Genomic DNA, 16,580 nt, shown 5'->3' with positions numbered 1-16,580 from the left:
GAACCAAAGAATAGGGAAGAGAGGACTTTTGTACTGAATAATACATTCGGATACATAGAAACGGTCAGTTCAAGACAGATCAGAAGAGGAAGGCCTCATCTTGAACTTGAAAAGGGAAATTGAATCGCCCATTTAGACTGCCAGAGAGATTGAAACAGTCAAGTAGGCTGTAACAACCTATTAAAATGAACTTCACTAACACTGGGGTAATTTTATATTCACTTGTTGTTTTCCATGTATAGAAGTTACTGATGAAATTTCTGACGCATATGAATGGTTGTTTTTTTTCCAGATTAAGATTTGGCTGCATCTGCCTGCAGTCATGCAACATATTATTCCATTTCGGACTTTCGTAATAAGGTACGCGCGAGGATGCAAGCTATTTAAATATATTACCGTTTAATTCTAAATGATAGTTGTGGATTCAAAGGGAACTTCTCAGTTAAAAGATTTGAAATAAATATGCACGAACAGTGTTTCATCTAAGAAGTTAAAATAAGTATTGCGAGAAAGAGAGAAAAGAATGTGAAAGATAATTGTTTCCGTTCATGTCCCGCTCGCAGGTACCTGTGCAGGCTGTCGGACCAGGAGCTGAGGCAGAGCGCCGCACGGAACATGGCAGACCTCATGTGGAGTGCGGTGAAGGAGCCACTGGACTCGGCACTGGGGTTTGACCGCGAGAGTCTCGACTTGGCCTTCAAGTACTTCACCTCGCCCACACTCACCATGCGGCTCGCTGGCCTCAGCCAAATCACGGTGAGCAAAATAAAAAAATTAAAAAGGCAAATTCACCCCGGTGCACCGTATAAGGTCTGTCAGTCAGAGAAAATGTTCTTCATTAGCATTTAGTGAGCAACTAAAGCATTAAGGGCAGCTTGGCACACAGCGGGTGGTGTGGGCAGCACCATATATGCTTGGCTGCCAGTTTCTCAAGTGTACCCACATCATTCCAGGTTTCCATTTGTATGCTTGGTCGACCTGCTATTGTTGTACATCACAGCCAGTAATCGATTCTGGGTCACTGGAGTTAGGGCACATTACATTATCACAGCACCATCAACTGTATGATGTGCTCGTTTTGCCTTGTTCGATATTCCTGGACCAGCCTTTGACCTCATTCTCTGTAAGTGATCTTAGGGCTAATTAATATGGTGAGATGGGTGGCTGTGCCACAGAGAGCGATGAAATGTAACTGCAGCAATCCTAGGGCTGTAATTTTCTTGCCCCTTGGTTACATGTGCTGCCCTTGGCACAACCGTGAAACTTTAAATACTGTAACAAACCGTATGGACAGATTAATGTTCTTACATACAGACGTGTGATGCTCATGCCTATTTTCCCCTCCACAGAACCAATTGCACACATTCAATGAAGTTTGTAACAACGAGTCCCTCGTCTCCGATGCAGAAACGTAAGTCTATCTGTGTCCTTGTGTGAGTGTCTCTATGGCCTTAAGGGGAGCAAGTAGTGCAGCGGTAGTTCAGCGGTTAGCGCACTGTGCTATGAACCCAGGGACCCGAGTTTGATTCCCGCTGTCAACACCAGTGACTATTATCTCATACAGTCATGGGCCTCTTCGAGGTCGACTCTGCCTCAAATGAGTACCTGGTGCGGTGTGTAAACATCGCCACGATGGAGACAATGGCGGTCGGGCATGGTGCTGGCCACCTTCCCCCTCATGTGCCGTGCTGGCCTTCATAGGTGCTTGCTATCAGCACTTGCCCCAACAATCTGTTCATGCTATACGACGGGTATTTGGCTTTGTGTGAGTGCATTATGCCTGACTGGGCCATACCTATATATTTAGTGTCTGCGTTATTCATATTTGTTTGAAAACCCATTATTTTTAAACCTACAATTGTGTATGCAGTGGATGGGTTATGGATATGTGATCCCTGTAACTCGTGCAAGGAATTGCTGAGATTTTTTTTGTTTAAACCTTATTTAAAATGACTTAAACGTTTAAGTTATATTTCCAAGTAACATTGTAATTAAACATTTATTTTGCTGAATGTAATGCCACGTAAAAAATGCCTTTGTAATTTTTTTATCATCTTATCATTTATCCTTGGTATGTGGTGAAAGTACTGAAATGATTGGCAAAGTACCCTGAACCTATAAAAAAGTTTTGCTTTAACATGTGGTTAAAATGAAAGCCTGCAATAATTGTCATGTCCTACAGAACCATTGCAAAGGAACTGGCTGACTGGTTAACTAACCACAACATTGTTGAGCACATCTTTGGACCAAATTTGCACATTGAGGTGAGAATACAATTATTGATAATTCAACACATAATCATTTTCATTCGGAGATAATTAACTTTTCTTTATTTCTGATGGTAGATATTCGGAATTAAAATAAGGACCATGTAAGATGTATGAGATATACATTTAGATATTCCGACATGTAATTTATTGGGTGATTTTACACAATTAAAAAAAAATGTTGCAGTATTATTTTAGCCTCTTTATTGATTTTTGTTCATTGTAGAGTTTCTATTCTTAAACATGCTGTGAAAATGAACTTGAAAATATTTTATTTAAAAAATATCTGCTTTATCTCTTTGCAGTAACAGATCTCTTCGTATATGCTCGTCAACAGTGCCACTCAATTGTAATTATAAAACTATAACCTTTCAATGGCTACAAACTTGCCCCTGAACCTGGTCCAGTTACCGTTCGCGAAGTGCAGTGGCAGCATGTCTTCTGTGAAACAAAAGAATCGCCAAGATAAAGCTTATTTCTTTTGGCACGTTTGATTTTATGTCTGAAACGGGCAAGGAGAGTTAACAATGCTGGCAGATTTTGAATTCAGAGTTAATGAAGGCGGCAGATGGCTCCGCTGGAGAGCTCAAGTGTGCCGCTTGGCCGCCCTTTAAACGCTGCGATCAGGAACCCTGACGCGCCGTTCGGCTGGGAACACCCAGTGGCTGAGAGCCAAGTCCGGCCGTCTGCAAACACAACGCCTTGTCTCTCCCCAGATCCTGAAACAGTGCCAGGTCATCCTCAATTTCCTGGCGGCCGAGGGCAGGCTGAACACACCGCACATAGACTGTATATGGATGGCCGCTCAGGTAATTTCATACCGGTCGGCGTTGAATGGTAATGTGTGTGTGTGTGGTATAATTAAAGTTCACAAGGACCTGCTTCACTTCTTGTTAGTCATTTGTCTGAAGGCTATTGGCTTAAACATTGCATAAAGTAGCTGATGAAAAAGTGGACAGTTGAAGATTAGCTTTTATCCTAGACACATATTTAAACTTGTCTTCATCATAATCACCAGTCCTTTACTTCAAATCGGATGAACTAATTGAGACGAAAGTATATTTTTCGGAAAACCTGCCTCAAAAAGCCATACATTTGATTAAAGGGTCAAAAAACGTCATACATGTGTAGAGGAGTAATGGTTGACATGACGTAAACTGGCATAAGCCCCTACATGAAGTTCTGTCTTTGCGTGCATCTTCACTACACAACACATGGTTGGAATACCAAGCAATACAGATACAACTTACATGAATATGAAACATTAAGTCGTAGTTGGAATTCAGAAAACAATAAATAAAGCACTTATATTATCCATGAAATTACTCCAATGAGTGTTTTATTCTCTGCCATTAATCATAATCAGAATCTTTATTAGTGGATTGGCACTGGAAACTGTTTTCAGATTATTAATGTTCCGAGTACATGCAAGCATGTGAGTGTTTGCGTGTTTGTCCACGTGGGGTTTTCTCCCGCATGCAGCTCAAGCACTGCAGTCGCTACATCCACGACTTGTTCCCGTCGCTCATCAAGCACCTGGACCCTGTGCCCCTCCGTCACCTGCTCGGGCTCGTGTCGGCCCTGCACCCCAGTGCGCACACTGAGCAGGTGGGCTCGTGATTGGAGACCTCTTCCAATCATCCTCACCAGTCGCTCGCCATGATGTATCCACGGCTGGATGAAGCCTTCCCCAAATCCGCCACCACGCATTATTAGCAGATGTTCGCGGTTGGAATCCACCTGCCACCCTTTTTATTACTGGGGGTGTATCAAACGTATATGTACACATCGTCTACTTCGAAGTAGACGTTAAAGGTCCAGTGATATTCGCATTGTGTGCCGGCATCATGGTTCCAAATTTGAAAAATGTGAAACATTTTCTGCAAATTACCTAGTTGGAATATACATGGCAATCATCGCCCTCTCCTGCAAATGTGCACGACCCTTCTGAAAAGGTTACGAGATTTTCCTGGGTATGCAAGCATGATAGTAATCATTAGTGTGCCACAGTTGCGAGATTAACTCTCTTGCCTGGTATACTAGAGTGTGTGGGTTCGATCCCAACTCTTGACACCTGTATATTTGGATTTTGCATGTTCTCCCTGTGGTCGCTTGGATTTTTCTCCAGGTCCTCCGGTTTTTCCCTCTACATTTAGAAATATGCGTTTAGAGTATTTGGCTGCTATACATTTTCACCTGATAAGCCACGTTGTTAAGCTATCATTTGTGGCCGGGTCGCTTGTTAAAAAGAGCTATATAGCCCAGTTGGTCTTTCCTGATAAAATAAAAAAAAGTTTAGTTTAACCATTACATACCTAGTAATCACAGATGTTTGGAGCTGGTGCCTTTGGGATCTCCAACTTCATGAGGCCCCAGACACAGAGGGCATGGTTTTCTGGTGGTAACATACATGTGTATTTTGACATGTACTTGGGGTGGATGTTTACATGATAGAATGACTGCTTCATTCGAGTGGTAACTGTTACTTTTTGACTTGTAAGGACAGTTGTCTAAACCTTCCTGTCCCATTGTGATGTTGGTTGCAGAACTCAATCTGCACAAATGCACTGCAGATGTGCTGATGTGCCAGCTTATATCAGCCAGCTCTAATTTAATTATCTGTTTTGTCCACATTTTTGCTCTTTTTAGTTTCTTAAAAGCAGATTCCCTTTTTTATTCCTTTTCTCAGCTGTCTTTTCTCACTGAGCACAAAATATTTTGTCTTAATGGTTCTCTCCACGACAATCATCCTTGCAATGACAGGTTAGCCTGATAATTCAAGAGGCTATAACTGCCTTTTTGCATATTTAATGGATATTAATATTTAATAAACAGTGCGAAAACTTGTGTTTCTCTCCCTCCCTCTCCAGACGCTGTATTTGGCCTCAATGCTGATAAAAGCCCTCTGGAACAATGCTCTTGCAGCCAAATCTCAGCTCTCCAAGCAGAGTTCCTTTGCATCGCTACTGAACACTAGCCTACCCCTCGGTGCTAAGAAAGGTAAACAAATGCTTCACAAATGAAAATTACCACCTTGCCTTGAACGCTTTGTGGACACGGTGACAAAAATATGAATCGCTACCCTTATACAATGAATTGGACAAACATCAGAAAAGCTGCATCCTCTAATGTATATGTTTTCATTCAGCTTCATACATTTGCATCTATCAAAAAAGGAGCGTTTTAATTTTGTGTGGCGCTGACAAATTCTACCTTAATTTGGAGCACTGACAGCCATCGACTGCGGTTGCATATCAGGTGAGTGTCGACAGTAACAACCTGTGCGTGTGCGTTCGTGCGTCACAATGAGCAGCGGGAGTGGGCAGTCCAGAGAGCAGCGACAACAGCGACACACAGCCAAGTGGCGGCAGTGACGTGGAGATGGAGGAGGAGCCCTCTGTGCACCGGCCCAAGCGGCAGCCACAGCCACAGCAGCAGCCGCAGCTGTCGGACTCTGAGGTGCTCATTGCGCTCCCACTGCCTCTATATTACAGTGCTTGAATTAACCTCTTTCCTGAGTTTCTGCAGTAAGGCCCATCGTGGACTATTCAGTAGCGACTCTTTAATTTCTCATTGCCTGTGTGGTTTTCACAGCAGTTTTTCTGCAGATTAGTAGTCTACGAGCATTGACTAAACAGAGAGCTACACCTCTGTTTCATCATACCGCATATGTGTCTTTTGGGTAACATTTGAGATGGCTTGAAATACTGGGCAATGTTCATGTCCTCAGTGTATTCGTTTTCAGATTTGCGTTTTTGTAGATAAGTGCAGTTGCTGCATTTTTAATAAATATAGTACTTAAATTGATTAAACTTCATTGAAGGTTCACCCTTGGGCCTATTACTTTAACAGTAGTGCTGTGCCAAAAAATTAATTGCATGCTGAATACCAACATGTGCTACAGGAGTCCGTGCAGGGCAGTTCAGACGAGACGGCGAACAGCCGCGAGGACGGGGGCAGCAGCAGTGGCCGGAGCGAGGACTCGAGCCCAGGCGACGCCGACGCCAACAGCAGCAGCAGCAGTAGTGGTAGCGAAGGCCCCAGCAGCTGCTCGCTGGGCAGTCGCACGCCCATGGACGACAACACGGAGGATGGGGAGGAAGCTGGAAGGAGGGCGGCGGTGGCAGCAGCAGCTGCAGCTCGCCAAGCCAAAGGAGGAGACGCTGCTGGCTCCGTGCTCCTACAGGGCCGCGGCAATAAGACTGAGACAGCGTCGGCACTTCACGATCTTCGCGAGCGGCTGGGACAGTGCTCAGCAGACCGGCTCGGCCAGCCTTGCCAAGTGGACAGGATGCCTCACTGCCACTCAGAGGCTCTCTCCTCGCAGGGGCCAATGGAACGACAGAGCCAGTCGGATGTTGAGAAGCTGGGGCAGTGCCCCTCAGAACTGGGCATGAAGACCGTGAACGTTGGTGCCGGGTTTGGCCCAGAGCCTGCGGAAAGGAGGCCGAGATCGCTGACGGACGATCGTGAGACAACGGTTCCCACTGTTGCGGCGGTGGCCGCGGCAGTGGTAGCGGCAGCGGCAGCAGCGGGGGGCACCGGGGTTGTGCAGGCAGTGGCGGGTGCGGAAGTTGGGTGTGAACCGCAAGTATCGTGCGGAGGCGCCCACGCGGGGACGGCAGCCGGGCTGCTGGGAGAGGGGATGAACACAGAGATCTTCGACTGCCGGGGATTTATCGCACAGCAGAGGCACCATCACCACCACCACCATCACCACCACCACCATGACGATGGGTAAGTGGCACATTATTATCAATCTTTGAGCCAAAGATAACCAACATTTTGCATTTGCACCATTGTTGAGTTTATTCAAATGTTTTCATTTAAACTTTTTTTAGCAGCTCATGATATTTTCAATGTATAGGTTTTCACAGCCAATATGATTTATGATAGCTTTTTGGTCATGCCATATAATGAATGATCTGGCCAAAATTGTGTCGTTAAGGTCCTCCACCCGACATAGCCAAACAAATTACATTGTCCCGTGTACAAGTGTTTAACGTGCAAAATATTATTGTTTTAACTTATTGGTTAGTAAATAATTCACACAACCAAATTCAGCAAAATTTTATTCGACTTTTCATTTGAAACTACATCAAGCATCATAATGACAAGATCCAGGAAATCCGAATAAAAAAAAAAGTCAGACGAAGCGTGTCACTTAACCGGTTCATTGTAATTGTTCTTTAGTATACTTGCTTGTAGTTAATAATCGTACTATTATGTCGGTAAACACTAATGCTATCCCGACCTCATCAGCTCTGCAGGGTTGTTAAATGCTTGGATGGGTAACTTATCATGCACGAGCAGGTTGTCCATAGGGCTGGGAGGCTCCATGGTAGGCAGTAGATAGCAATTAATAAAATGTTGTTATTCTGTACTCGAATGCTTCAATGACTTTGCTTCCCTATGACCCGCATTGCGTGGGGAGGACCACATCCAGCAGTGGATAGAGTAAGGGGCTCTACACATACCCATTTGCTGGAAGGTGCTGCCGCACACCTTGGACCGCATTGGGATGGTTGCTACTGGGGTTTACTCATCCAGTTTTCCGCAGGGCTTTAAAATGGATGAGATGCGATGTCAAGCTCTTTGAGATGCAGTCACTTAAGTACCATATAAATGCAAATATTTTCATCCTTTTTAAACACATGTGAGATTGGGTGAGACAAGTAGGACGAGTCAAGTGGGTTAAACACAAGGAGATTGTGAATCTCTCTGCCTGTGCTGCAGACCACTGGACGAGGACATGCTCAGCGCGGACGACGTGAGCTGCAGTAGCTCGCAGGTGAGTGCCAAGTCGGAGAAGAACATGGCCGACTTCGATGGGGAGGAGTCTGGCTCGGGATGCGAGGAGGAAGAGGAAGAAGAGGAGGAGGAAGAGGAGGAGGAAGAACTGGCTCGCATCAACTCGCACGTCGAGCTCACATCACACTTGCAGCCCCCGCGCCTACCCAACCTCGCGTCGCTCTACCGGGGTCACATGCCACAGGGTGAGAGCATCTTGCGGAGCTCACGCCCTCCTCTGCTCGTTGGTCATGTGACAGTGCATCGAGTCGTCTGTGAAAATCACTCCTCTGGCTCGTGATGCATGCATTGAATTGCGCACATGTGCGAATGAGTCACCAAGTTACTGTTATGCCGTCATTAAGAAGAAAGTCATATCTGGGTACTTTGGCCAATTGACCTTCATTTGAAAATAATATGCAATTTTACTTGAAAAAAAACGAATAAACAATACAAACGAGATTGTAAAAATTAGACAAGAAATTCATAGATATTTTTTTTTATTGTACAATGACCCTGAATCCTGGCAATCGCTGGGAAAGAGGAATGTTGGGGGAGGAGATGGGGGATGGTTGGATGAGGCTGCCCATTACTGTATGCAGCCAGTTGATCACCAGCACTGCCACCAGCATGTACACATGGCCTCAGAAGTCTTCCTGCTACCCATGCATCTGGGGGAATAATGTCTTGGCACTCAACTTGTTGGTAGGCATAAGACAACCTCTTTATTGCTTTAATGCTATGCTAACATTTTACCCTTTATAAATGTAATATTGTGTTTATTTATAGTGGTGTGGCATCGAAATCCCTCTGACACTTTCCCAAAGGGTTGTGTTTTCTTAATTTTTACATGACCTATGAGCAAGCCACCTAAAGTATGTGCCAAATCTCAGAAGCTAAGCATGTTTGAGCCCGAATAGTGCGTGAATGAGTGACCACCATGCACAAACAGGATGTCTTAGGCCTGTGGGGCTAAGTGACGTGCAGTAGAAGAAAGTGCAGCAAAATCCATTGTTGCTCTGTACTTTTTTGCTTCCTCCGTCTATGCCTCCCGGCTCAAAATCCCCCCACGAGCCACTCTGCATGGGGGAGCCGTAACCCAGCAGTAAATTGTCAAAACGGCTGTACAGGTACAAATATGCAGGCTTTTGTAAAATAGGGCTGAATTGTGTCGCGGTCCGGTCCGTGTTGTGTCGGTGCCGTACAGCCGGGGCCATGCACAAACACCAGGGTGGTGGTGGCACGGTGGCCGACATCAACCTCGACAACGTGTGCCGCACGGGCAGCACCCTGCTGTGGGACCTGGTGCAGGACGAAAACGCTGTAAGCTCATATCACGAACTTCGGTCCCGCCCCTTTTGAAAATGTGCTTTTTTTCACTTTTACAAACAATACTCCAGTTGTACCATGAGTCACGTCATGAGGTGAAGAAATATCAATTCTGAGCACTCTGTATGAGCAGTGCAATGTCACCACATGTTATGGATGTCGTAGGACACTTGCTGTGATCCGATCAAATGTGTGTATCTATGTTGAACTTCTTCCGCACCGGATGTAGCCAACCATGCTAATTCGATGTGTGGGACTTATCAGCCACACAAAGGTTTCACTTTCCCATGTGTCCTGATATAGAGATAGTTGTCGTATGGCAGTCAAGACTTTAAAAATTGGAAATGCCAAAATATGACCACATTAGGTCACAATTTAATACACAAGTAAACGTTTGACGATGGGTTTTTTTTTATGCAGTCATTGGTAACCCTGTGTGAGAACCATCAGCTTGGTACACTTGAGAATCCAACTTGTTCACGGGTGGCTGCATGAATTTGAACCCTGGAACTCCCAGTGGAACCAGATTCTGTGCTCAGATCCATTATACACCTTGCTACCTCGCTGTTGCCCTTGTATCTCATAATGTATGCTTCCTCCCCGAAGTCTTCACTTCTTATTTAACTTCATTATTTGCCCATTGAATTTTTCATTTTTTTCTTGATTTCCTTTTCATCATATAATGATCTCCACAAATCTATTTGTTTCCATTCTAATTACTTAGGGATACAGTTTTCCTATAGTTCATTCAATACATGCTTTTACACATTTTTATGTCAAGCATGCCCAATGTATCTTCATTAAATTCCATAAATCTGTTATTGATTTAATCTTCTCTCATCCCCTGTGTTATTCTCAAAATACCTCTTAATGACCTTTGTGTAAAGTGACTGCTTCTTCATTACAGGTTCATCTGGCAGAAGGGCTCATCGCAGAGGCAGAGAAGCTCTTGTGCTCGCTTGTGTGCTGGTTCACTGACCGGCAGATTCGCATGAAGTTCATCGAGGGCTGCCTGGAGAACCTTGCCAACAACAGGTGACCAATGCCGGAATTCTCACCTTCCAAGCATTAAATTGTTAGGTTGTAAAGGTGTAGCCCTGCAATTGCTGTCTTATGCCACTGCTGGCAGAAGAGCTTCCACTAGAGGGGATATGAATGCCCCTCTGGCAGGGTATTAGGCCTAAGATTCCATGCTGGGCAAAAAATTTTGAATAGGTGGAACTACCCACACTTTAACCCACCACTTACAAACTGCCGATGGACTAACTGTGGTATACCCATTGATCCTGCTGGGTGGACAGATGCAGCGGGGTTTAAGAAACCTGCATAGTTTTTTCAACTGCGGCATTATTAGATCGAATTGAAATGGCTGCCTTTGTATTGCAGGTCCAATCTGCTCCCCAATGATTGCCAGAAGAGCCTAAATCCACAGCCTTGGCCAGAAAACCCTTAACTTTATGCACGCTAACTGCGGTGGGATTCCATCTTATGTATTCTGAGGAAATGTAATGTGATCATGCGCGCAGTCACGCTGTGGTGATTTATTTGTTTTCAGTTAGGTGGCACAGCCCTTTGTTGTTCCAGCTTCGTGATGAAATGTATCCACGTGGAACTTGGTGTCCCCTGACTGTAACTCGTCTGACGATCTCTCCGAGCGCACGGGCAACGGTCGACACTGCCGCGCTCGCTCATCGTGAGTGCGTGGGTCCGTCCTCTGCAGGTCTGTGGTCGTGTCACTGCGTCTCCTGCCCAAGCTGTTTGGAACGTTCCAGCAGTACGGTAGCAGCTACGACACCCATTGGATCACAATGTACGTTCACTTTAATTTGTCTTCGATCTTCTTTATCTGTTTTTAAGGGGCTGTTGTGTTTTACGTGTGCGCTAACTTGCTGACCCGCCCTGACTGGACATCTGTGATAAAGAGCTTCATATCTCATTGGATTATTCTTGTTTAAATAAAGATTCTGATTCTGATAATCCGTTATGTATGATGGTATGTATGTTGAACTTCTTTCGCACATATGTAGCCAACCTTGATAATCGGAGGTGCGGTAAAAATGTGTATACAATGTGTATATAATTAATAGTCATGGTAGTGCAGCTTATAAGATACATGGAGACGATTGCATGCAGTCTGTTTATTCACAGGAGCCTTGCCACTCTGGCAGAGTTTATTTCACTAAAAGGTATAAACTATCCCCAGACAATTTCTGTGTTGAACTTATAATTAATTTAATACAGTTTCTTCCTTGTGGGCCATTAAAAGAATACAAAAGAGAATTTGAATTTATAGAGGTGAGCCAGCTGGAACAAATCCTTATTCTCATTCCAATTTTTTTTTTACTCTTGAAGTTGTGCCCATGTGTTCTCAAGAATACTAATGTGTTTTCCTTTGGCCTTCTGCCTGACTTAGCTGTTGCTCATTGTCTACTTGGAGCCACATTTGCTCATTGCTGGTTGCTGGCTTGATTGCTCAATTGGTTCTCAAATCTGAAGGGCAAAGTTTGATTTAGAATAAAGTGACACTCATGACCAACTGAAGTTCCATTAACTTGTCCAGCCAGGTTGAACCTGGAGTAGGATCATTGCATTTGTACGTATTTAATCATAAACTGCTCTGGCACTTATTGCTGTGGTTTGTTTGCCCGTCAGGTGGGCCGAGAAGGAGCTACACATGATGAAGCTCTTTTTTGACAACGTGATGGAGTACATTCAAGCCGTGCAGGAGGACAGGCACCACCACACTCTGTACGACCTCAAAAACTCTTTATCGTTTGTGTGGCAATATGCATTTTTTTTTATTTTGATTTAAAGCTTTCGTGACTGCAGTAATTCATATTCTTAGTTTTTTCGGTAAAGTCACGTTTTTCGGTAAAGTCAACGTGACTTTACCGAAAAAACTAAGAATATGAATATGCATTTTCTCTGATTATTTGTGGATGAAAATCATGTTGTTCAGTTCATTGCTGTGGACTTAAGAATAATGAGTTATGTCTCTTTGGCAGAAAGAACTTAAGCCACTTTTTTACAGCCCTTTATCAGTCCACTGCTGGATGAAGACCTCCCCCACACCCTGTTGATCATGGGAGCTATTTGACTTTTGTTAAAGTGCGGGATCCAGGACTGATTCAGATGTCACTTGCCACCAATGTCAGCAGCTGTCGCCAGGAATCGGGTTCGCCGGGTTCATAGCACAGCATGCTAACCATTGCGCCACCACTCCATCCAAGAATATTTTCTACCTATAAGATCTTACCTGTGTCAACAATAGGATTTTGTCACTAATGCACATTAACCATCTGTCCACTGCAGATATAGCCACGGCACTGAGGTTCAAGTTCGGTTGCAGTTTCTCACTTGTGTCTTCTCCACACTTGGATCTCCAGACAACTTCAGTAAGTTATTCTCGAGATATCTTCAGTCTTATCTTCGTAAATGAAACCCGACCTTTCAAAGAGATGTGCAGCCGATTGCTAGCAATGTAACATTGGAGATAAAATGAAGAGGCATGTCATATTTGGACTCTTGGATGTAAACAATATTTAAGCTTGAAAATTTACCTTGAATAGAATAAATCTTCTGTTTGACAGCACCACTGTATTTACACTCATTCTTAATGTATCCATCAACCATCTGTACGGAATTAGCGTGTGCTTATGTGAAGCGTAGCAAGTGGCTCTTGCGCAAGCACATCTATTAGTGCGTGCATGTGTGTGCAGGGCTGAGTCTGGAGCAAGTGGACATCCTGTGGAACTGCCTGGTTACTGACCTCGAGTGCTCAGATGACGCCCTCCACTGGTTCCTGAACCAGGTGCGCAGCAAGGATCAGCACGCCATGGGCATCGAGACCTACAAGCACATTTTCCTGGAGAAGGTGGGTGGCCCTGTGTGAACTGGGCTCCGCTGGCCTGCGTGTGCCCTCGGTTGGGATTTTGTATTGGTCTCTATATGCATCTGACATGCGTGGAGAAAAAAGGTGGCAGAGATGTTTTTGCTTTAGATTTTTATCAACAGCTGCTTAAAGGTGCCATTGTGGTAATTTCAAGGTATCGAAATAATTAATTACTCGATAAATGTTTTAATTGGTTTTAAGTAAATATGCCAAATAAAAAAAATTTGGTTTGATTTTTATTTGTTTCAACACCTGACAAAGTTAAAAGGTGTCACCACATAATCTGGATAATGGGCCGTCAAAAATAAGTATTTCTGTGATGCCATTTTCCAGTGGCCATTCTGTAACGTGCACTACTCTCTGAGTTCCAAATGCACATATCACATTGAAAGATGCTTCTCGCACAATTGACATGTAGATAACATTACGATAAGTGACATTACAGGGGAAGTGGTAGTGCAGTGGTTAGCACGCTGTTTTATGAACCTGACTACCTGAATTCGATTACCTACCATAATTAAAATAAATTGAGTTATCTGAACCAGTCATGGATTTCCCCCCCCCGTCTTAACCAACTCGCACAGACCAGCGTGGTAAATTATGGTTAAATAACTAAACCCTTTTGTGACGAGCGTGGGGAAGGCTTCATCCAGCAATGAATTGAAAAAGGCTGTGCATTTTTAGTGTTTTCATTACGACTACGCTACATTGCCCATAATAAACATTAAAGTTGTATTGGGTTAGATCGCGTACATATAATTGTGTCGTTTAACCCGCCACCGCCCCACTCAGCCAATTAGTAAGGTTTGTCATGTTAACCAAATGTGACGATTTTACACGTAGGCTTTCGCGACCAATATCATAAATACAATATCATATTAATTGGCACATGGAAAATGTGCCAAATAGTGACTGCTTAAGCAAACCGGTGTGTTGAAGAGTAAACCCACAACGTTTAAAATTCGAGTATGACGTTTCACTGGTGATTACAACCAGCTTCATCAGGTGATAGCCAGAATTGTGAAGACATCCTCCTGTTTCTGTTTTAAATAGGGGAATAAAGGTGATGTCATCACTGTGGGCCTATCAGGTGCAAAGACCAGAGGGGGCTGATAATAGTCATATAAGTTATAATGGATTATGTTAATGTGAGAAAATGCATTACCTATTATTGGTTAGGTTATTCACGGTTAATCAACATACAGTGAGGGAAAAAAGTATTTGATCCCCTGCTGATATTGTACGTTTGCCCACTGACAAAGAAATGATCAGTCTATAATTTTAATGGTAGATTTATTTGAACAGTGAGAGACAGAATAACAACAAAAATCCGGAAAAACGCATGTCAAAAATGTTATAAATTGATTTGCATTTTAATGAGGGAAATAAGTATTTGACCCCCTCTCAATCAGAAAGATTTCTGGCTCCGCGGTGTCTTTTATACAGGTAACGAGCTGAGATTAGGAGCACACTCTTCAAGGGAGTGCTTCTATTCTCAGCTTGTTACCTGTATGATAGACACCTGTCCACAGAAGCAATAAATCAATCAGATTCCAAACTCTCCACCATGGCCAAGACCCAAGAGCTCTCCAAGGATGTCAGGGACAAGATTGTAGACCTACAAGGCTGGAATGGGCTACAAGACCATTGCCAAGCAACTTGGTGAGAAGGTGACAACAGTTGGTGCGATTATTTGCAAATGGAAGAAACACAAAAGAACTGTCAATCTCCCTCGACCTGGGGCTCCATGCAAGATCTCACCTCGTAGAGTTGCAATTATCATAAGAACAGTGAGGAATCAGCCCAGAACTACATGGGAGGATCTTGTCAATGATCTCAAGGCAGCTGAGACCATAGTCACCAAGAAAACAATTGGTAACACACTACGCCGTGAAGGACTGAAATCCTGCAGCGCCCGCAAGGTCCCCCTGCTCAAGAAAGCACATACATGCCCGTCTGAAGTTTGCCAATGAACATCTGAATGATTCAGAGGACAACTGGGTGAAAGTGTTGTGGTCAGATGAGACCAAAATGGAGCTCTTTGGCATCAACTCAACTCGCCGTGTTTGGAGGAGGAGGAATGCTGCCTATGACCCCAAGAACACCATCCCCACTGTAAAACATGGAGGTGGAAACATGTTTTGGGGGTGTTTTTCTGCTAAGGGGGACAAGACAACTTCACCGCATCAAAGGGACGATGGATGGGGCCATGTACCGTCAAATCTTGGGTGAGAACCTCCTTCCCTCAGCCAGGGCATTGAAAATAGGTCGTGGATGGGTATTCCAATATGACAATGACCCAAAACACATGGCCAAGGCAACAAAGGAGTGGCTCAAGAAGAAGCACATTAAGGTCCTGAAGCGGCCCTGGCCAGTCCCCAGACCTTAATCCCATAGAAAATCTGTGGAGGGAGCTGAAGGTTTGAGTTGCCAAACGTCAGCCTCGAAACATTAATGACTTAGAGAAGATCTGCAAAGAGGAATTTGGACAAAATCCCTCCTGAGATGTGTGCAAACCTGGTGGCCAACTACAGGAAACGTCTGACCTCTGTGATTGCCAACAAGGGTTTTGCCACCAAGTACTAAGTCATGTTTTGCAGAGGGGTCAAATACTTATTTCTCTCATTAAAATGCAAATCAATTTAGAACATTTTTGACGTGCGTTTTTCTGGATTTTTGTTGTTGTTATTCTCTCTCTCACTGTGCAAATACACCTACCATTAAAATTTTAGACTGATCATTTCTTTGTCAGTGGGCAAACATACACAATCAGCAGGGGATCAAATACTTTTTCCCTCACTGTACATACATGATTTTAATATGAGTATGCAGAGAATATACAGTACCTATTATTGACCACTTAAAATGAATTGCCACGTTTTGTTTAGGTCACAAACTTTACTAATTGGTTGTCGAGTAGTGGCGGGTTTAACGACACATTTATATTTACACAATGTAACCCATATACACCTTTCATGGATAATTTGGTCGCGAAAGCCTATGTGTTTAGCTACATTGCATTTGTGAACAACGTGAAGCAAGGTGCACGTTAAGTGATGGGTCTCCGCGATCTGTATATGTCATCACAGCACTGACTGAAAATCTTTAATGTGTGCTGCTCCCTATCCCAGATGCCACAGCTGAAGCCGGAGACGATCAGCATGACGGGGCTCAACCTCTTCCAGCAACTTTGCAACCTGGCGCGTCTCGCGAGCAGCGCATACGACGGCTCCTCCTCCACCGAGGTGCCTCCCTTGATTTGTTTACAGTGGGGATGGTGTTAATTGATTGATCAAAGAACA

At 44.0% G+C, this 16,580-nt stretch overlaps 1 protein-coding gene across 4 annotated transcripts in view; it reads left to right on the top strand.

Moving 5' to 3' along the window:
* USP34 (ubiquitin specific peptidase 34) overlaps window positions 1-16,580 on the top strand; it is an 82,585-nt gene that overhangs the window by 17,487 nt on the left and 48,518 nt on the right. For all 4 annotated transcript variants that reach the window (XM_076065017.1, XM_076065016.1, XM_076065015.1 and 1 more), the window contains exons 7-23: window positions 293-360; window positions 564-756; window positions 1,350-1,411; window positions 2,183-2,264; window positions 2,984-3,076; window positions 3,750-3,875; window positions 5,138-5,267; window positions 5,581-5,726; window positions 6,172-7,004; window positions 8,004-8,263; window positions 9,265-9,380; window positions 10,294-10,421; window positions 11,107-11,196; window positions 12,039-12,134; window positions 12,699-12,781; window positions 13,106-13,260; window positions 16,410-16,523. In XM_076065017.1, the coding sequence (XP_075921132.1) occupies window positions 293-360; window positions 564-756; window positions 1,350-1,411; window positions 2,183-2,264; window positions 2,984-3,076; window positions 3,750-3,875; window positions 5,138-5,267; window positions 5,581-5,726; window positions 6,172-7,004; window positions 8,004-8,263; window positions 9,265-9,380; window positions 10,294-10,421; window positions 11,107-11,196; window positions 12,039-12,134; window positions 12,699-12,781; window positions 13,106-13,260; window positions 16,410-16,523 (2,775 nt within the window). The remainder of the gene's footprint in view (window positions 1-292; window positions 361-563; window positions 757-1,349; window positions 1,412-2,182; window positions 2,265-2,983; window positions 3,077-3,749; window positions 3,876-5,137; window positions 5,268-5,580; window positions 5,727-6,171; window positions 7,005-8,003; window positions 8,264-9,264; window positions 9,381-10,293; window positions 10,422-11,106; window positions 11,197-12,038; window positions 12,135-12,698; window positions 12,782-13,105; window positions 13,261-16,409; window positions 16,524-16,580) is intronic.

Source organism: Petromyzon marinus, chromosome 6 (assembly GCF_048934315.1).
Source record: "Petromyzon marinus isolate PM22_M1 ecotype Great Lakes invasive population chromosome 6, UKy_Petmar_22M1.pri1.0, whole genome shotgun sequence".
Taxonomy (NCBI): Eukaryota; Metazoa; Chordata; class Hyperoartia; order Petromyzontiformes; family Petromyzontidae; genus Petromyzon; species Petromyzon marinus.
This window is presented reverse-complemented; position numbering and strand designations above follow the sequence as displayed.